Raw genomic sequence first — 21553 nt, forward strand, 5'->3', positions numbered from 1 at the left:
GCAACACACCTGATTTCATGCTGTCAGAGCCATTTAAATAAGGTACTGCCAGAGTGCGCATCACGTGATGTGGCTAGGATAGTGGTGGTCTCTGCTACACTTCCGAAATGTCCTTTCCACTATCTCAGATTAAGAATTTCGGTGGAAAGATTTTCCAAAGGACAGCAGTTTAGGATGCTTTGCAAACAATAAGATAAATACAACTCTTAGAGTAAGATAATGATCAAAACTTTAGCCACCTATGGATTCCATATTAATGAAACATGAGCTAAAATAAAGTGATGTGAATCTTACTGTAGTGACACTACTGGGACAAATTAAGTTTTTACGGAAAGAACACCCTTTTATAAGAAATAAATTGCTATCCTTCAACAGTTGCAAAACTTCTCTGGTTTTGAAATTTTCAGTCCGTATTTCTAATGAATAGCTATATAATCAGTAACTATGGTGGTGTGTTTTACATCGTGACCTGACTACTAATGTACCAGATCACTATCTTATCTTAGTTAAAATCCAGCTTTAATAAGAAGGGAAAAGTGCTTTTAATGCTGATGCTTTGGAATGTTCTGAGGACATGTGCTATTGTTACAACAGCTTTAACTCTTACAGCTCACATGCAAAACCCAACTCAGAAATACAATTCTTAAAGGCAGTCATCCGTTCTCATTGACTTCTGATCCAGCAAGCTAAACAGAAGAGGAAAAATATTTAGGAAGGGAAGACAGATAGGAAGAAGAAATGTGAGAAAAAAGCCCCTGTATTCTTACCTTACTCTAAATGTATTTAAAAATAATTGTCTTCTTTCCCTGCAAGGTCTAAAAAAACTATCACTTTATTCATGCAAATTCAAAATTTTAATTTAAAGTTAATTTATTCTATATCATTTTAAATGCTTATGATTTCAGCATATTAGCTCCCTTTTCAATAATTCATATATACATAGATATACACTTTGGGAATGGGGGGGGTGGAGAAGAAGGGAACATATTTACATCATTTTCTAGACAGCAACGAGTCTGGGGGCTAATCTTCAAATTTGTGGACAGTAGTAATTAAGAGAAATTAAGGGAAACAAAAATATATGTGGCTTTGGTTGTTGTAAATAATTTCCAGCAACAAAAGAAGATACAAAGGGCTACATATGTATTCTTTAATGTACAAGATTATAATTAATATAATGCCTATTTCAAATTTACTGTTATCTATTAGAGAATAAATAATTTTACAGCTTTCTAACGTGCAGCTCTTAAGCTTTAAATCACTGACCATAACTAATAAGCAGTGTAATAGCATGAGTATCTTAACTAAAACCACAGACTGCAATTTTGTTGATTGTAAATCATCATCATTTTTAATGCAAAAGCAACAGCAAATCTCTGTAATTACTGGGTGCATTTTGAATCACTTTTATGATTACTGCTCCATACCCATTAAAAATCCAAAACAGTGAACTGCATAGGGTATAAAACTGGAATTATGAAACACTACAAGCTATAATTGAAATCCATAAATTTCCTTACTAGTGTTTAAAATTATTTTGTTGCCAAGAATTGCAGCCCTGCAGAATTGACTTTAAACACACCTGCTTTATCTAACAGAGTGGTAGTGGCAGTGACAGTAGCTGCAGCGCTTTGCTTTGGGGTATAAAAAAATATTCAGGACCAGCTTTGGCACTCCTGCTTGTTTGTGTAATACATGTGGCTACCAAAATCAAAAATTAAACAAATCTACTACAAGTGCTACAAATAAAAACGGAAAAGGCCATCAGTGGTATATATGAAGCCTGGACCTGCAGTTAAAGATTTCAAGGCACAGCTTACAACACCGGGTTTGACTTAACACCTACAGCATCATCCGAGAACAGTCCACAGAGTGTTAAAATACTGTATATGACTCAAAGAGAGTTCCCACAGATTATTTGGGCAATCTATCATATTTGTTTGGTAATAAACAATCATATAAATATGAATACTGGCTTTTAGGAATAGGTGTTTTCTGGAGGATGGAGGGGGAATCAAAAAAGTGAATACCTCATCACAGGAGAAAGCTTATTAGTGTAACAGTTTTAACATTTCTAAATACCTGAAAATGTATGCTAGCTAGACATCTCATGAAATACTAGAATAAAAAATAATCTAGAATATACTCAAATTTAAAAAAACGCATACAAAGCTAGATGGGTAAAGAAGAGGGATATTAGGATGTTCATGGATTTGGGCAGCCCATTTTACAAGGACGGACTGGAAGAGCTTTTGTTTCAGCTGTCAAAACAAAGGCATAGAAGAGGAAAAGATATGACTGCTGTCATAACACTAGTGAATCTGGTGCACTCCTTGAATCAGAACTACTGTACAGCTACAATTAATCTCTATATGCAAAGGAGATTCACCCATACCAGTGACAATGTACAAGTGGAGGGTTTTGTTGGTTTGTTTTTCTTTTTACATTGTAACCTATTTAAAATAAAAATCATTAACATTTTTGAAAAAAGGAATAACAAACCACTGATAAAAGTCAGCTGGGAATTAGAAGACAGTTCCTATTTAAAAAAGGGAAAAGAAGAGCTGGGAGGATCTGGAAGTGCTTCTGTTAGTATTAATGATAGAAATAAACCGATTTGCTAAAACCGTAAGATTTTTCAAGGCCTACGTATCGATGTCGTTGGCCACTTCCACTGGTCACCAATGTTGATTTTAGTGTAGATAACAATTGTTTCTTTATTCTGATGTGCTTTTCGTAAATTAAAAACTTCTACCAGATACTGCTAAATCAGTAAGAGACAATCTGAAGATCCATCTACTCAGGGACAGAATTTGAAGAGTACAAGGTAAAAAGTACTTTGGCCTCTCTTTTCAACTATAACAACAAATTCCACATGACCAATTAGTACATGATCAGATTATAATGTCGTGTTAATAACAGCCCCAGCCATGGTTGAAGAGGCATTCCTTAACCTTAAAGTTCTCTTTCAGTGGTTTTTACCTTCCCCTAAATTACTTCCTAATTTTCCGAAAGCTCCAGACTAAGAGCAACCATGCAAAAGATCTGCCCTAAAAGCAATACACTGAACTGTTTGTTTTCAGAAACAGTGTGTTGAAAGGGAGCAATATCAGCATTATTTAAGAAGATTTTCATCTATTTAAAAGTAAGCTGAATGGAAAATGCCAAACTTGGCATAACTATATGTAGATGAATATGTGGTTCAGTAATTAGGTATTATCTTCAATATGCTGCAGCTTGCCCCCTTCACTTTAAGATAAGCACTTGTGAATCAAAACATATTCGGTCCATTAGAAAGATAATGCAGACAACACTTAAAGACACTAAATGGGTTCCCACTGCATTAACAGGAAGATCTGCTGATTATACCAGTAAGGAGTAAGATATACAGCACCAGAAAGAGAAGGAACAGACATGGTGGTGCAGACACTGCTTTTCCTCATCTTCCCCTTCCGTTGCTAAGGCTTGAGGAAATGCAAGATATTCAGCACCAGAAAGAGAAGGAACAGACATGGTGGTGCAGACACTGCTTTTCCTCATCTTCCCCTTCCGTTGCTAAGGCTTGAGGAAATGCAAGATATTCAGCACCAGAAAGAGAAGGAACAGACATGGTGGTGCAGACACCCCTTTTCCTCATTTTCCCCTTCCGTTGCTAAGGCTTGAGGAAATGCAAGAGCCTCTTGGCTCCTTTTTTTCTTGCCTGGCCATTTAAATTCTCCCAAGGCTTTTCCAAGAACTTGATTCCTTTTAGCTGCACATCCCTCCCCATAGTTTTATTACAAAAGCCATGTTTCAAGATGTGGTGCATATGACCAAACACTTTTTTTAGGGTCAGGAAAAGATTCCTTCTTGTTAGGCCAAATGCTTAAGCTGTGATAGTCAAGTGCTGTTACTTCTGCCTTTTGCAACCTCACAGTATGTATGTCCCCACAAAATATGACCACCACGCAGTGCAATTAACGGAGAGTCATTCTTCAGAGGTAGTGATATCCAAGATTTCATTATTGGATGATTGTTGACAGAAAAAATGTACAATAACTCTGTGATCCTCCCCTGTAAGGGGCAGATTCAATAGGTTTAAAAATGGATTAAGGACCTAGGTGTTGGTGAAGAAGCACGCATGCTGAATTCCTAGCAAAGCAATTCCTAAGCAAGATGCACAGTTGGGAGAGAAAGGAGAAAGCAACTTTTCTCTGTGCAGAGTTAATAAAAATTGTGGTATGCCCTGTACATCTGTTCCTGTGTCAATCATTCAATTGCCCGTACTTGTACAACAAGCTATTCCAGACCCTTTGTCCCTGACATGCTGTGTAAACTTGAGCAAATTGATCAGCTGGTGTTTTTTCCACATCGGTCTACCCCTCTGTAAAAAACAGCCTGCAGAATTCCTCTCTGCCCATTGCTACAAAAAGTCTGTAAAACTTTTTAAAGTCTTGCTATAAAAGAGACTGCAGAACGGCACAGATGAGAGGGAGAAAGGGAAACCCAAATGGATGTGATTAAAAATTAATCCTATCCCTAGTGACCCTGCATTGGGTATGTCTGCAGGGAGATGCAGAACAGACGCATTTATTTCTACATGACATGCTCAGTAGGGAAAGTGTTTCCTATAGTTTACACTTTTGAGTCAGACTAATAAAGATACGTCTGAGGGTTAAGAAATTTAATCATGATTCATCTGTGACCCAGGCACATTATTGTTTTCTTCAGCTGCGTTTTGAACAATAGAATGGATGCTGTGCCGCATACAGCGTTCAGTACACATCACGCCAGATCCTTGGCAGTGGTCAAAATGCACACAGCACTCCTCAGGAAATGATTTATGCAAGTGTCTCAAGGTCTTCCTTTGCAGGCTTCACTTCTGCATGTGCGCATTCCTACAGTGCCTACAGACTAACTCTCTTTAGGCACAAAGTGCTGAAACACAGCATAGAGTTATCCTCCCAGTTGCAAACCCAATTCCCCTTTCCGCTAGTAAACCAGCAGAAAGTGAAATGCAGAATAGACGTAGATGCCTGCGCCCTACAGCCATCACATATGTAGGGTAAACAGCTCTACACAGCAGTTCACCTACTAGGTTAGCTCAATGATCACAACTCAATCAGCATGGGACCATAACTAGACCATTAGTATGCACCCAAGGTAACGGTCTGCTGCGTATCCAGAAAGCACGCTATCGTCACTCACAACTAGTGCTGTAACAGCAACCAGAAGCTAAAACGAGATCAACAGAAGGATCAAACAAACTTACATTTATCTGAACAAAATTATCATGCTGTACAGGAAAAACTTACTGATCCTCCTACATAAAAATGGTTTTGTTTCATGAATGAAAAAATGACAAGATGATTAACAGTCCACATAGGCTTGTCAAGAACTAATTACGTCAAATCAACCCAATCTCCTCGTATACCAGACAACAAACCTTCGGGCATACGGAAAATAAGTAGATGCCATAAACCTTGACTTCAGCAAGTCTGTTGATACTGTTTCACGTGACATTTGTATTAGTAAACTAGGGAAGCATGGTCTAAGGGAAAATAATACATGAGTTCAAAATATTTGGAAAACCGTCTTTGCAAAATGTGTAAGCCAAAATTCAAAGAGGTATCAAGAGAAATATTACAGGGTTTTGTTCTCAGTACAGCAATATTCATTATTTTTATTACTGATTTGGATGGTGAAATAGAGAATAGTTTTTCTATTAACAGGTCACATTCAACTGGTCGAACCATTATCACACAGGAGGCCAGGCTTAGAATTCAAAACCGTCTTAAATCAGAGGGAGAGTCTGGCAAATAAAACAATGTTATTCATCAAGAACAACAGCAAGAAAGTGCAGCTGAGCTGGGATCATTACCTCCACAAATAGCGGGAAACAACTGGCTAGTTTAGCTACCTTAAGCTCTCAGGGCCTATTGTAGATTCAAGGCACGAGTACATGTGATGCAACACAACACATACAATAACATAACGTTACAAAAATGATAACAGCCACACTGCGGTAGAGGAATCAAATTATAAACTGCAAAGATAAAGTAGTCTACATTCTGCTCAACACCAGCAAGACATCAGCTGGAAGACCACGTCCAGAATGCTCCAGGTACCCTACAGACCAGCTCACAAGAGAGGATACCAGCTTCAGGCACCAACTTCAAAGAATGATAAGAGCTCTAGAAAACGTAACCTTCGAGGAGGATAATGAATCATCCTCTTTATTCTACCAGACACATTTGGGAAGGACTTAATAGTAAAAGTTCAAGTAGCTAAAGCTTACTGCCAGAGCAAAAGAAAAATCTGTTTTCCATGCTCCTAGCAAACACAGCTAGAAGTAGAAGTAACGAGCTGAAATTGTAGCATGGAAGATTTAGCTAAGATATTAGGAAAAACTTTCAACGTAAGAGATATCTTAGCACTGTAAGAAGAATGATAGCTAAGATTATAGTGGTTGCATTTCTGGAGATCTTAAATTTAGACAAGTGCTTGCCAACCAATAGTTTCAAAATCCAGCTAATGCCTGAGGAAAACACTTACTTAACTCCATTTGAGAAAATATTTTAATCACGAAAATTAGCATGGGTTGGTATTACCAATTAGCCAAACAGCAGAAAGACTCCCAGGGTGGATCTGATGTTATATAAACTGACTTATTCTTATAGCTTTGGCAATACCAATTTAGTTAAACTTTAGGCATTTTGAAGGCAACGCTAGGAAATTGCTCCACCCATTTCATTCCTTTTTTGCCTTTACAGTTGGTTCAGTTTCATGTAGCAGTACCACTTAGTTATTTGTGCAGTGGAGGAGTCTGCATAACACTGCAGGAGTCTTTTTCTAAACATATTCTTCAGCTGCAAGCTGTCTAAACAACATCCAGAGCTGTGATTTAAACATGAACCTACAAAAAAAATAATGCTTTACTCTTCCAATTATTTCTTCTATTTAAAAGACACTGACAGTATTTGGAAATTCAAGGTCTAAATATTCTTTATACTCATTTTTGGGAACATAAAAAAGCCTTGGAGTAAGCATTCTTTGCATACCCTTTTAGGCCTTTTTTTCATTTCTACCCACAAAGCAGCCTACATGTGCACAGGCAATAGGCTTATAAGGTCTCAAAATGTGTATTTATCAGAGGTTCTGTCTGAAGGAAAAGTAAAGGAGTGTATTGGCAGACAGCCAATAACTCCTTTAAATACATTACATTAAATAGAAAAAGAAAAGGAAATGTGAATATCATAGTTATAACGTCTGCCAAATTTCCACCTTTAAGATTGACAGAACATGTAAATAGACCGATCTACTCAACTCCAAACAAATTCACCATTGCACTAAAGTCAACAAGTGATCTCCTCCTTTGGATACTTATTTCCAAAACAACAGGATATAAAAAAACTTTCAGTCTAAAAACCTTTTTCTCAACCTGCCTGTTCCTCCGATTTCTTTACTGCACCTTTACCTTCTTTGCAAGCTTAGCTTCTCCCAGGCAGTTTAAGCCCAGTAAGACACCAATAATTAACGCATAGGATTCTAACTCTTCTTAAATAGGCTAAAAAAATCCTTTTGAAAGAACTACCCAACATCAGTAAATAATCACAGCACAATTACCACCTTTTCCCATTCCTTGCTTTAAAAAATTGTTCATAAACCAATAAGCATCTCTTTCTTACTGGTAATGTTTTCTATTCATTCACTTCCAGATGAAAATGGAAAATCACCCACAATTTCATCAGTCTCCACACTGGAAAGAGAGGGAGGAGAAAAACAGAAAAAAGAAAGCAATGAAAAAGAAAGAAAGAAAAGAGGTACAGACTAATCTAATGTTACATGGATGGCGATATTATCGGAGGGAAAAAAAATGAAATGTTCTCAGCAGCTTATTCCTTTTTTCTGGCACACCAAAGAGAAAGGACCTTTCAAAACCAGAAAATTTTCACAAACTCTTACCAGACATAAGTTCATGGAAATAGCAGCTAATAAAAATATGTTCAATAAGCCATTTAGATCAAAGCAAGGCAAATATGGAAACCATAACGACTAAAGTTTCGTGTATAGTAGAATTGTGTAGAATAATAAGTCCTCCGCAAAAACCTCAGTCTAATCCCCAAAAAATCAACAGCAAAACTTCTACTGACTTTCATGATACAAAGTCAGAAACTACACACCTAACAGAACTTACATGCTGCTGCTTTTAAAAATCCTTCTACAGAAGAGGCAACAGATAACACTTACTTCTTAAACTTCAGAAGTCTCCTCTTACATCAGAGTTATTTACCTAGCAATATACATGTCTGAATGTTATTTCAGTTACATATTCTGAAAGTCTCAAGCAGCTAGCAAACAGACTGCAAAAAAGGTATTTTTAAGACAAAAAGTCAAAGCTATAATCTGTTTAAAAAGCATTTTAAAAACTCCTAAAACTAAAACCTAAACATTCTCTGACAAGATATGTTTTACTAAGGCATGCCTATTTGCATTTAATGGCTGCCCTATTTTCTAATGGCAGTTATTCATAAAACATCCTGATGTATCAATGATTAAGCACATGGACATCATCATATGTCAGAAGCTTTTCTGAGGAAGAAATATCTCTGTGCCAGTTGTGGCTTATAGTCTTAACACTTAACAGCGTTCCTTATTCTTTGACACCGGCTAATGTGTGTAACATTGCAGTGAAACACTGACTACATCAAAACTAAGGCTCATTTATAACACAAAGCTTGAAAATGGGTGTAAATTAACAATGCATTAAGAAGTCCCTCACACAAACTACATGTCCCTAAAACCAGGTAATATGAAAAACGTAAATATCGCTCTATTAGTGCATTACTCCTTGCCTTTGTGCAACTTACTATTCAAATAATTATCTGAAACAGTTTCAAGAAAAGTTTTTTGTAATTGTAACACTTTGCAAGCCAAACCCACTTTAAAATAAGAAAGGGTTGGTCAAGAGCAATGCCCTTAAGAATGGAGTGTTCTCTTTTGTTACCAAGGGCCAACAAAGTAAAACACTGCATCAGCAAATATTTTAAAAAGCCAAAGCTGGTATTACTAAAGGGCCAAGAAAACTTCTGAGAGGAACTATGTAAAGAAGCAAACACTAGTGAAATGTTTTTAGTTAGTAAGGATTAGTGAAACTTCCTGAATCGTTCTGAAAGTCATTCTTAGAAAACTACCTCTAAAAGTTTATAAATGCATTAAAGTTTGGGTTGATTTGAAGGAATATGCTATCACTTCAGTTAAAAATACTACATGTTGAACATTTAGGAATAGAAATTGAGTGAACTGAACTGAAAACTATCATGTATAGAAACTAGAAATGAAATGGAAAACTAGAAATGAACTGAAAACTATCAAGTATATGGAACATATATTCATAGTTTCACAGACTATCGGGGAAAATAACGAAAGAGGAAGACTATGAAGTTAGAATTGTCCTAATTAAAAAGATGTAACTGTTTCTGTCCAACTGCATGGCCAATTCAAACTGTAGAAAAAAATCTTCCATGATAAATACGAGAAAGGCATGCAAGAGGAAGAGGAAAATAAGTCTGTAAAATTCCTTCCCTACCTCTTCTTTGAATTTCAGTTCATATTCATTGTGCTGAGTAAGTCTGAAGCTATTTCTTATTAAAAGGATGATGCTCATTTCCTTATCCATGTAGGAAGAAGTGTATCCGTCACAAAGGAATTTCTGCCTTGTTTTCCAAACCCAGGTCAAAACTATTAAATCATTTTCAGCACTTGAAGATCTATAAAACAAATTCTATAAATGGAATTTGTTCTCCTGGACAAGTCTATGCTCCTTCCTTAAACCAAAAACATTATACACATACACAGGAAGGATATACTGCAATGGCTTATTTCCTGTTAGACACCATAGGAACTGATTTAGAGAACCTAGTGATTGCATAAGCAGCTCTTTTTAATGTATTTAAGTTTAGAAAATAAGTTCTCTTTTAAGCAAATTTTCAGCACTAAGATATAATAGTCACCTGAGGTAACACCTGAAATCTTGACTAGTTCCTGTATAGGTGGATAAACACCCATTACTTTGGATTCATATGAAAATCACCCCATTTTGTAAGATTCATAATATTTTGAGATGCACAACACCCACATTGTCATATACTTGTTACAGCATCACTGACAGCCAGCTTCAATAAGAGATTCTAGCTACCTCTAATTATGATAATCACCTTCTGCTTTCATGGACACGAGCTTTTCCAAACACATACAATTTACTTCATGACAAATGGTATTGCAGATTATCTAAGCATCAATGGGAAAATACCCCACACTGGTTAAATAGTATGCAGTGCTACTGGTATTTAAAGAGAGTAAAAGAGCACGGAGGCCGCTTCCCTGGGAGCTCAGGAACAGGCATGGCTCTGCTCATTTCCATTGCTACCCCCTTGGCAATCAAGTTAGTTCCTTTCCTTTCACTATACAGCACTTGCATGCTTTTCTAGTAAAAAGAATAAAATCCTCTTCCCAATAAATGATTGCACCAGGACTCACAACACTACTGAAGGGGTATATAGTGTTTTTCAGCATTGCTTCAAACATTGGGTTTTTAAGATGACAAATATGGGGAATGAGGTCGCCTGCTTTTTAGGGGAACTTTGCCATAACCTTTGCTAGGGATACCACTGTTACTTCTTAAAGAAATACAAGACGATTGACTGCATATGTTTTGTTCTTTTAGTTTGTACCATGTTACTTTATTGGGAAGGTCACACTTGCATTTTACAACTGCTAGCTACAGACTGCTTGAAGTACGTTCTTACTATATGTAATTTTTAGACTTGGAAAGAAAAGAGCTAGTGGTATTCTTTTCAAACTTCCTCTTGTTCCACCTTCCTCCACAAGCACAGGGCGTTATTTTTTTACCATTGTATAAACATCAAATGTATGTGAAAATCCTCCATCTGAAATATTCTCTCTTCAAAATTTGCTTTAGAAGTTATCATAGCAAGTCTAATAATGTTTTTACCTGAAAATGACAAAGTAGGTGACATGGAAGTGAATTTTTCCAGATTTCTTAATATAGTTTCCATCATATTTCCTTAACTTCTGCAAGCTGAGTTTCTCCCAGGCAGTTCTTCAGAGGTATATTCTCAGTATAGTACAATACTAGCATTTATCAGTAGGATAGGTTTAAATAAACTCTGAAGAAAAACATTTTGCCACAGTTAAACAATCTGACAAGAATTCAGAGATCCTACAGTTATATGGGATTATCATGGTCATGTACTTAGAACTAAAAAAATGCCAAAAAAGTATTTCAGGACTTTTCACTGGATTCATAACTTTTGGTGAGACTGTAGCTTATCTTTTTAGCAAGACATTCAGTCTTGCTTCAGAAAGTCCAAGACAATTTCACAGATATATTCTAAGACTGTGCTACATCCTTTTTCCCCTAGATCACTCCCTTTTGTCTGTCACAGAACTTAGGCTGTAGGGTCTTTCAATAACTGCAACTTGTGGCAGAGTTTTAAGTTTGAAATTTTTTAGATCCAAATCCAGAGCTTTGGTTCTGTGAGACAATGACTCAGGCTCAGTCACCTAGGCTGGTCAATGGGAGGGCAGCTGAGGGCACTGATGGCCAAAGAGAGAGAAGCAACGGCCCCACTCTCTGAAGTGGGAAAGAAGGCCTTTCGTCTCATCAGAGCAGAGAGGAGGAGAGAAAAGGATCCTAGTTACAGCCTGGGAATGTGGGGCAGCAGGAGGAGAGAAAATAAAATTCATCTAGGATGATCCCCATGGGGTGGAGAGGAATCAGGTGAGAAAGACGGAGTACAAAAAGGCACTGCTGCCTCCGTTCTCTCTTTCCACTGAACCAGATCACAGTTAGCATTCCTCAGCTTTGATGAGTAAGTAAGGGTGCGGCAAGAAAGGTTAGGGAGACTTGAGGTAAAATACACGGATTCTCGAGTGGGACAAACTTTGCTCTTAGGGAAGATACACTGTGCCTTGAGGCAGACTTAAGGGAGATGGTTTAGCAAAACTTGGGACATGAGTAGCTCTGGGATGGGCAGACGGCTCTGGGATGGCAGGGCTGGGTGCTTTGGAGTCCAAGGCACAGGAGCTTGTTAGTGCAGAACACTTACTCCTGGCAAACACCTTTATCCACAAGCCAAGGGCACTGCTGCAGAACTAGAACCTGCCCCCAGACATTTTTTGTTGTTGCTGTTCTATGTAATATTGACTTATTAGTTGATTAACTTTATAGTTTGTACAGGCTTTTGGCCTTAATCACTGCACGAATAGCGTTGCTCCAGCTCTCAGTCACCGATGTTCACCATGTCTTTTCCTGCTATTAAAATACCTCCTGCCAAGCATGGGAGGAGTATGGTCAAGTGGCCACTTTAATTCTGGCAAAAAAACAGTTCAACTTTCCTTAGTCCCTGCCTAAAAGACAAGTTTTCTTCAGGCTTTCTAACTCTTTTTTGAATCCCTTCAAACTTACTGTATGATTTCTAAGGCACAGACATCAGGCCTGGACTGCATTTCTCCATAACGTTCCCATCGATGTCATACGCAGTGGTAACACCACATCCATACTTCAGGCTGTGTATCATCAAAGCCAAAGCAATTCTAACTGGGGAAAAAAACACCTGTAGAGGACATAGAATTGTATCTGGTTGTAACTTCTATTTTATATATGCCATTTCTCCCTGATTTTAAGCTACTGAGAGGACAACTGTAAACAACTATTTACTCGATTACGGCCAATAAACATTAATGCAGATTTCTGAGAATGTTTACTGAACATTCATTCTAATGGGAATCTGTAAGACCTATATTCAGAACTCTGCCTTGCTACTGTTCAAACTGGCAATGGTGATATTTAATGCTCTGAAAAGTTCTGATTTCTTTTTGCATGCTACTGCTATATTTGTAGTTCTCATCTTACGCCATACTGTTCTCACCCATCACAACAATTACAGTTGGTAAGGGTGTGCTTGTTAGCTGATTTAAATGTGAACGCTTCAAGCCAAACCCAGCATCAAATGAAATCACTGGCAAACCCCCTACTGACTTCACTGGGAACGAGACCAACTTGAGTAGTAAGGCTCCAGTGAGGCGTGTATCACTCATTTACACACCGCTAACAGTTTGAGAGAACAAGGATGGGGTATCATTCGAAAGCCTTTATACCTGTGTTTCATTTGACAAACCACTTTTATTTTGTTTTGCTAATTCATAAGGAAAGTTTTTTACTCTCTGCAAGGAACAGAACTAACAGACTCAATGACTCACTACACACAGTGTTTTGGGCCAGCCTGGCTTGCAGATTGGCAGTGTCAGGGAAGGTTCACACAGTTCTCCACTTCCTGTTGCAGAGCTGTTCCTAAAATAACATGGCAGTGCTAAACATAGCATTGCCATATTCTTTTAATAAATGATGATTCCTGTAGCGTATACAAGCCACCACATTTGTCAAGCTAAGCACATCAACATGAGATGTCATATTAGCCTAGACAAAGAGACTGAATGAGATAGCTTTGTCAAACACAAAGCAAACGGTCTTACTCAGACTGACAAAGCAAGGAATCTGACAGTTAAACCTACCAATCCAGTGTTAACTCATCCTGTTTATTCTGTTCTCTCCTGTTTTGAAAGAATCTCAAACCAGTAAGTGATCTCCGGTAAGTGATATAATGGATTCACTCCTAATCTGCAGTAATGATGTTCTTAGCACTTCAAACTCTTCTACTGCACATTTCAAAAATTCTGTGATACCTGTGGGTATGTTTCAGGTTTATATGTATGTGTGTGTGTGTGTGTGTGAGATGAATATATATGTATGTGTATATTTATATGTGTTAGCAGACAGGGACTCTTCATAATGAAATATGCACACAGAATCACGAATACAGGGAAAAGGTGAGACATCCAGCCAATCACCTATCCTATAACTTCTTGCAGAACTACACACACATACACACTTTAACAAACAGTAAACCTAACTGCCATATAGCCAAGTTACTGTTTAATCCTTGATTGCTTTTCTGTTATTTATATGTAAGAAAGTCTGCTCTTCATGTTAAGGCACTGGACACGGACACTGTGGCAGTGCGTCCTGACACTCCATCTAAAATTTTTCATGACTCATGAATCAAATTCTTTGATTTCTCATCTGAAATGAGGGATATTACTGCCCTATATATGGTATCTACAAGGCACTCCAACAGAGATAGTGATATTGACCAAACACAAAATGAGAAAAATGATTCACAAGATTGCTTTGCTCGTGAGAAGTTATCTTTGTTTCTTTAGTATCCCATATACAAGACTGTGTAACGGTATGGGCTTAATTGTCTTACCCATGAAAGACACAGAAGCCCTGAGCATAGGGATAATAACAAAAACCTTTTCCTTAAACAGAACTTTCTCTTCAGAAAGATTTATGATCACCAAAATGATTTAAAACAAGACAGGTATTTCCATCTGCAGAAGTGAAATAGATGGTTAGACTTTTTCGCACAAACAGTGGTGTCCCTTTTGGTGTGCAGTATGCAAAATAAAAACGTCTGTTTAGAATTTTCCTAAGAAAATTCAATTCAGCTTTGCGCCACAGAGGTCTGACTGAATCATGTCCTTTGAGGGAAGAAAAAGCCTCTAGGGAACTGCAGGAGGCCAGGCATTCCTCCCTTGCCAAAGAACAGTAAGCTTAGCTTTTCCTTCAAAATTTAAGCCACCAGAACGAAGGCTCCTCTTTCAAGGGTAGTTGCTGCTGAGTGTAGTGGAAGCCTGCTGCTAGGCCTGGCTCCCACTGAGCGAAGAGCAATACGCTCCCTTTCTCCCTCCCTTTCTCTGCCATCCCTCCATCACAATCAGACCTGAATAAACACATTAGGGAACTTTACACCACTGCAGGAAAGGAGAGAGAGCACTGTGAAGTTGGCATTATCCTGTCTTAAGGCTCCACCTTTACTTGCCCTAATGGGATCTTTCTCCCCTCAAAAATGAGAGACAATCAAACCCAGTAAGATTTACATTCAACGCTTCCAGAGGATATTCAGTACACTTAACAATATCCAGGAACAATTCAAATGCAAATACAGCACAGTACTGTATTATTCATGTTCTGCAATGTTTTGTCTTAATGCTCTGATTGCAAGAAGATTTTTTTCCAAGCTTGTTTTCTGCGAGTTTTACAAACTGGACTTTGAAGCAACTGCCCAATATATGAGGTGCTATGTTTTCTTTACTCTAAAAGAAAACAGAGGTAAGAAGTCAAAGGCAGATTCAGTGGTTTCATATATAAAATACCTTTTCACTTCCTGAACATTGCCTGTAGCCTTGCTAATTTATTGCCATGAAAATATTGCTACTACTTAATGCACTAGTACTTTTGTCAATAGGCAGCTTTCCCCAAGGCATATTTGAGAACGCTCTGCTAATCAGAGTTGATGCAGTTATTCCAAAGCAGCCAGGTCTTTAGAGAAAGGTTCATGTTTTATTCTAGTATAGGTGAGTGCTGCCATTTCTGTGAAGCACGGTATTTTTAATTCACTGAATTCAATTCTGCAGATATCTAAAGCAGTAAATAATCTGACCCCCGACTTAGTTTGAATTGGTGTGTTTCAAAGCAGTACTGTTGGCATCTTTACCTTCTAATATTTATGTGAAATATTCCTCATTTTGTAATGGCAAGGATTACAGAAAGGTTCTCTCATAACACAAATCTGTTCTATCCCATCAGCACAGACCTTAAAAAAGCATGGTTGGGTGCCTAACTAGATTCACTTGAATCTGATTTCCTACTTTCTGCATCTGCTTGAACTCTTGAGATTATGACCTTAAATGCAGCTGAAATTTTAGTGTTTGTTTTCCAAGCATGCTGATAATCATAAACAACACAGCGAGTGAAGATGAGGTCATATACACATGTCACACTACAGTTTTATTCTCTCTAATAAATATTGAAATCTACAGCAGTATAACTTTACTGAGGCCAAGCAAATCATCTTAATTGGGATGGGAGCTTTTCATGCCTGTGTATCTTCAGTGATTTTTAATGTATTTGCAATTCTGTGTAAACGAAAAATTGAATAAAGTTCCTCAAGAACAGGTTAGGCCATTTATTTCAATTAGAAATAGTAATGAAATTCCAGTAAACTATTAAATGTCACTTAATCTATATTTGAGATAAATAGAATACTTAATTTCTCTCGACATGGTCCACAGTGAGGTAGCCTTCTTGTCTTTATCTTGATCAAAGCGGTGATTCCCTGCCTTCCATACCACAGTGACATTTAGTGGCATTACTCCTGTTCAAACCCAGCACGGACATCATCTGTTTTGCAACAAGCCCACCAAGATAAGAAGCGCGTCTTTAAGGAAGTAAAGGCTCTACCCTCTTCGTTCCAGCTGACTGAGATCAGCACTGAGCTTTCCTTCACTCAACATAAACGGAATCCGGGGGCAGGGGGAGGTGTTGGTGTTCATTTTTGTCCCTTTCTGCCATCAGACCCATCCCCCAAAATTTCTACGTGGCAGAAGAATACTAATACTATTCCTACACCAGACATAATTAAGTTCATAATTAAGGACAGAATTACAACCAGCAAGGAGAATTTGTTTCAAAGCAGCTAGATGTTTCTGGGCACACTTGACATAAAGAGGTCCAACAGATTCTTGCCTGAAAAGCATTCAAGTCCATCACTTCTTACACTCATGAGACTTCTAAGGTGATCAGACAAAGAGAGCAGGCTTGAAACTCAAACAGAAGGCTTTGAGTACTAAGAAACTGCAATTGACTTCTGCAGAGTCCTTCTCAGTTACAGTTATAGCCCTTGGTTCTATTTTTCAAAAATATAAAAGTTTCAATATGAGGAAGTGAGGCCTTGTTCTAATTCCCATGGAATTAATCAAAATGACTTGTGATAATTCTCTGTGTCTAAAGTCACCCACACTGCTGGCTTGAATTCAAAGTTTACATGTCTTTAAGAGATTTACATTAAGCTGTGCTAAGTAGTTGTTACTTTTTCCTTCTGACTGTAATCAAAAAGTTAAACTTACCATGTCAATACATTTCTGTCCCTACCACTGTGTGGTTTCACCCTTCATCTGAAAATACAACAGCAAGACTGAAAGGACAGCAAATAATATTTTTTATACCTCCACATCTACGTCTAATATACACATTTTTTGATCTTTTTACAAGTCTACAGCTCAAGAAGCCAGCAGAAGGATATAAATGAGAGAGAAGAGCAGCATTTCCAGTTCTCAGGGTCATCTCCAAATAAAACTCCAAAATTGTCGGAGAACAATATAAATGAATGCATTAAGGAAAACATGCTTCAGGACAAAAATAAAATGTGTATACATATCCTTATATACACATGCACACACACAAACATGCTCCTCTACAGTACGTTACAGCCACAGCTGTTACGAGACTTTATATTAAAAGATAAATTTTATATATAAAAAAAATTATGGTATTCTCCATGTAAACCATGGAGAGAGGTGGCAGGCTACTTAGTGGATCAGCAGAAAAACCGTAGATAGATGTCAGACGAGGTGGCAGGCTACTTAGTGGATCAGCAGAAAAACCGTAGATAGATGTCAGACACTTCAGTGTGTCCTACACTCCAGGATATCCACAGGACCATCTGCAGGTGGACATGTCTTTTGATAAATGTACATGCGACACAAACTTCAAGCTGATTTTTTAATACTATGCACAGTAGAGAATTAATCCAGGTTTTCTAACATGCGGAACACTGCATGTTCTATGTAAAAAGTATAATACAGGTTGCTGAAATTATAGCCAACATTTTCTAAAGGTTCATATATATATATATATATATGTATGTATGTATGTATAAATAAAATAAGAGACACTTATAATATTATTCTTTCACATTCTTCTTACTCTAAACAACATCCAGTGAATAATGCACAGTGATATGATCACTTGTTCTTCCCTTTAAGCTGTTGTGGAAATGTATTGCTACAATGGGTGACATCCAGAACAGCACATGTTGAGCAATACACATTCAAACCTTGCCAGCTTTATGGTTTCTTATAACATGCTATGATGTGAAGTGACGCAGAGGAGATGGAGAAAGTTTTTCTATTACTCTAAAAAAAGTGATGTTATATGTATATATCATCCAAAATAAACACATTGACAACACAGGCTGAAATAAAACTAGGAAATTAAGTTTTAGTTCCTCTTTCTATCTCTACATACAGCATTTAAAGGTAAACTCATTAAACCCAAGTGACACTTTCTGTGCAAGATGAGCCTGTCTTAGCAGTTAGCTGGCACTATTATCAGAACCCATCAATTTTAAATAAGGTGAGCTAAAGAAGCAATCAATGCCAAAGATTTTAATTTCCTCGATGTCATATGCTGGCATCTCAGAAATTTTAAAATCCCTGTAGAGGAGGTATGGAAGACAGAACGAAGAGGATCCACTTGGTAAGATGGAACTGGTGACTATGAACACATCTACACACAAAATTTAAAGTGAAACATATCTATGGAAGCTAATGTGCTGCAACTACATTGATAAGCAAGAACTTATATAAAAGGTTGTTAATGTAAGTAATGGTAATTTAAGAGGGCAAGGGTAACCTAAGTCCAGTGAAATAGCACTTTAAAGACAAAAAAAAAAAAAAAACCTCTGAAATGATATAGTAACTTTTGGAAAATGCTGTATTTAGACTAGACATGTATGTTCACGGGTGTTCTGTTAGATTTGGCTACTGTTCTATCAGATTTGAAACACTGTATCTGACAATGTCTTCAGCCAGCTCTTTCAGAAAAAAATGAACAAATACATATCTCAAACCAGCCCTAAAACTTACTGTCCTATTAGTCTTACTATGCGTACTTCCACATAGTTATTCAAGCTGAATTTCACACGCTACCCTCATATCCAGGTCCCTTATGGCAGATAATTAAATCTGAAGCAATTCTTCACAATCCTACTAATTACTATAAAGCCAGACCTACAGATTTCCCTATTACCTTGCTTCCATGTCATCTAGAAGCTTTTCAGAAGTAAAAAGTAGCCATAACTTAAAAGGTGAACTGCATTCTGAAAAATCTGACTTCAAATCATTAAAAGAAAATATCAGTAACTTTGGTCATCAAACAACTTTGAAGTTACTTCATGCTGAACTCTGAAGCAAATATATATTATAATACTTTATCTTCTTTCACACATCACTTTCTAATCCATGGCACCACCCATTTAATTCTACAATTTTATTTATTCTACTTACCATGTTTTAGCAGGAAATCTACTGAAAGCTTTAGACAAAACAATTTCTATCTTGTAAAACACATTAATCTTATGTTCTAACCTTTTCAAAGGATAAGAATTAGGTAAATGTTGAGGTTTCCTCAAACTGCAATATACTCTTCCAAGGCTTGCACTTTTCTGCCCTTTCAGCAGAACATGTGTCTTGGATATGGACTGAGCTGCATCTGGAGTGGCTGATGAATTGTTTTGACATTCACCAGTCAGTACCATCCTCCAGTAAATTAATACAAACAACGGTCAGAGTTGCTCCCTTAGCCACACTACCGCTTGCTTCATAAGCCATTTCACCAACAGAAACTTGCACTAACAGACTAATAGAAGCTGAGCGAGGCTATCCTTCTCTTATACAATGGCAAAGTTGTGGAGGAAAAAAAAAAAATTACAAAGACTATCCTGCCAATCCTGGGGCTTTGCATTGAAGCCCCAAACTGGACTGGATTAATAGAACTGGTTAAATAAATAAATAAATAGGCGAAACAGAAACGCACCACCCATGAGCCCAGGTCAGGCCAGGAAGAGGTGGTGGATCCAACCCTCTTTGGCCCCACTCCACACGGGGCTGGCTCTCAGTGCAGGCCACATTTCCCTCAGAAAACACCACAGCCATAACCAGAGCCGCGCGGCGGCGGCGGCGGCACACGGCTTGGGACCGGGCCCTGGCCAGAGCCCCTCACCTCCGGGCGGAGACCACCACGGACTCGCCACCTGGCCCAGGGCTTTGCTCGGCGCCACCACCGCCGCCACCCGGCAACGGCCCCGCCCCGCGCCCAACGGCCCCGCCCCGCGCCCAACGGCCCCGCCCCGCGCCCAACGGCCGCCAGGGACAGGGCGGAGGGAGCCTCCTACCTTGTTGGAGTACGGGGGTTTACTCAGGTTGATCCCGTCGCGGACGAGTTTGTCCCGGATCATAATCTTTAGCTTCAGCTTGGGGTAGGCGGCCAGCCCCCCGCCGCGGGGCGCCCCCCGCCGGCCGCCGGGGCGGTACCGGGAGGCCGCCTCCCGCCGCGCCTCGTCGTGCCCCGCCATGCGGCGGGCGCAGCGCCCCGCGGCGGGGGGCGGCGGCGGCGGCGGCGGCGGCTCCAGGGTGAAGTACAGACCCGCCGCCGTCTCGTCCGCCTCCTTCAGCCGCCGCACGGCCTCGTGGATCCGTCGCCGGTGGTGGGGCACGGCAACGCCGATGGCGTCCAGGTCCGGGTCCCCGATCTGCTTGCAAACCTCCAAGTCGTCGTAGCCATTGTCGACGAAGGACTCCGCGTACTGCGAGAGCTGCAGGGTCTTCAGCCACTCGTAGACTATGTTGGTGCACATGCTGGCTCCAGAATAATGATGATTGCAACTTTCAGCACCGAAGCCAGCCTCCCCCTGTCCTCTTCTCGCCAAAGAAAACAAAAACACAAAACAAAAACTGCGATACAACTAAGAGGACTCAAAATCGAGGTCAAGAAATCAACATCCACCGGAAAAAAAAAAATCCTTAAAGCAGCATCAGTAGGGCATCGCAAGCACTGCAGAAAGAAACCCTCCTGTTTATTCCTCCTACTCCTCCTCTCCTACCAAGTACAGCCGCTTTCTGCCACTGGAGAAGGGAGGCTCGGGGTAGTGGGAAGCAAAATGTAAGGGTGCATCCCCTAAAATCCCAAGTCACGGCTACACGAACGACATCCACCCACTTTCTCTGGAAGTAATTGGCAGTCGCTTTTTTCCCCTTTCTTCCTTTCAGTGTTAGTTTCTCTTTCTGCTTCTGTTTCACCTTCCCGTGCTTCGTCGCATGATGAATCTGTTTACTATGTGCTGCTTCTTTCGTACAGAGTCATGTTGGGGGAAAACCAAGCATAGGATCGTGCACCCTCGCCCAGCTGATGTGTGGGTGCGAGCGTGCCGTGCCCTCTTTCCTTGTGTCTCCCCAGTCAGCGTGTGCACCCGGCTGCTTTGCTGTCCTTTAAACGGCTCCTTTCGGGTTAGGAGGAAAAAGAAGAAAAGATAAAAGAATCCCACTCACTTTTCCGAGTTACTTTCCCAGTTCCCCTTCATCCCTGGGATGATGGTTAAGGCGCTTCGCCGGCAGCAAGCCCACACATTCACTGCCGTCCCCCCTCACTCTCCTCGTTTTCCGCGGTTTTGTCCGCGGTGCCCCGCGGCGGCGGCGGCGGCGGCGGCGCCGAGGGGTCCCTGCTCGGCGGGCAGCCCCGCGCCCACCGCGCGCAACTTTCCCTCGCTCCGCGCCCGCACAGGGGCCCTCCGCCGCCTGATCCCCACTGCCC

General features: G+C 39.5%; 1 protein-coding gene across 6 annotated transcripts in view; it reads right to left on the minus strand.

Moving 5' to 3' along the window:
• LOC104151180 (SAM and SH3 domain-containing protein 1) overlaps window positions 1-21233 on the minus strand; it is a 591062-nt gene extending 569829 nt beyond the window's left edge. For 2 of the 6 annotated variants that reach the window (XM_068938786.1, XM_068938785.1), the window contains exon 1: window positions 20139-21233. In XM_068938786.1, coding sequence (XP_068794887.1) covers window positions 20139-20600 — 462 coding nt within the window. In that variant the 5' untranslated portion in view covers window positions 20601-21233. The remainder of the gene's footprint in view (window positions 1-20138) is intronic. The other 4 variants (XM_068938793.1, XM_068938791.1, XM_068938794.1 and 1 more) reach the window with 2 other exon arrangements.
• Window positions 21234-21553: the final 320 nt, after the last annotated feature.

Source organism: Struthio camelus, chromosome 3, assembly GCF_040807025.1.
Source record: "Struthio camelus isolate bStrCam1 chromosome 3, bStrCam1.hap1, whole genome shotgun sequence".
In the NCBI taxonomy this organism is placed as follows: domain Eukaryota; kingdom Metazoa; phylum Chordata; class Aves; order Struthioniformes; family Struthionidae; genus Struthio; species Struthio camelus.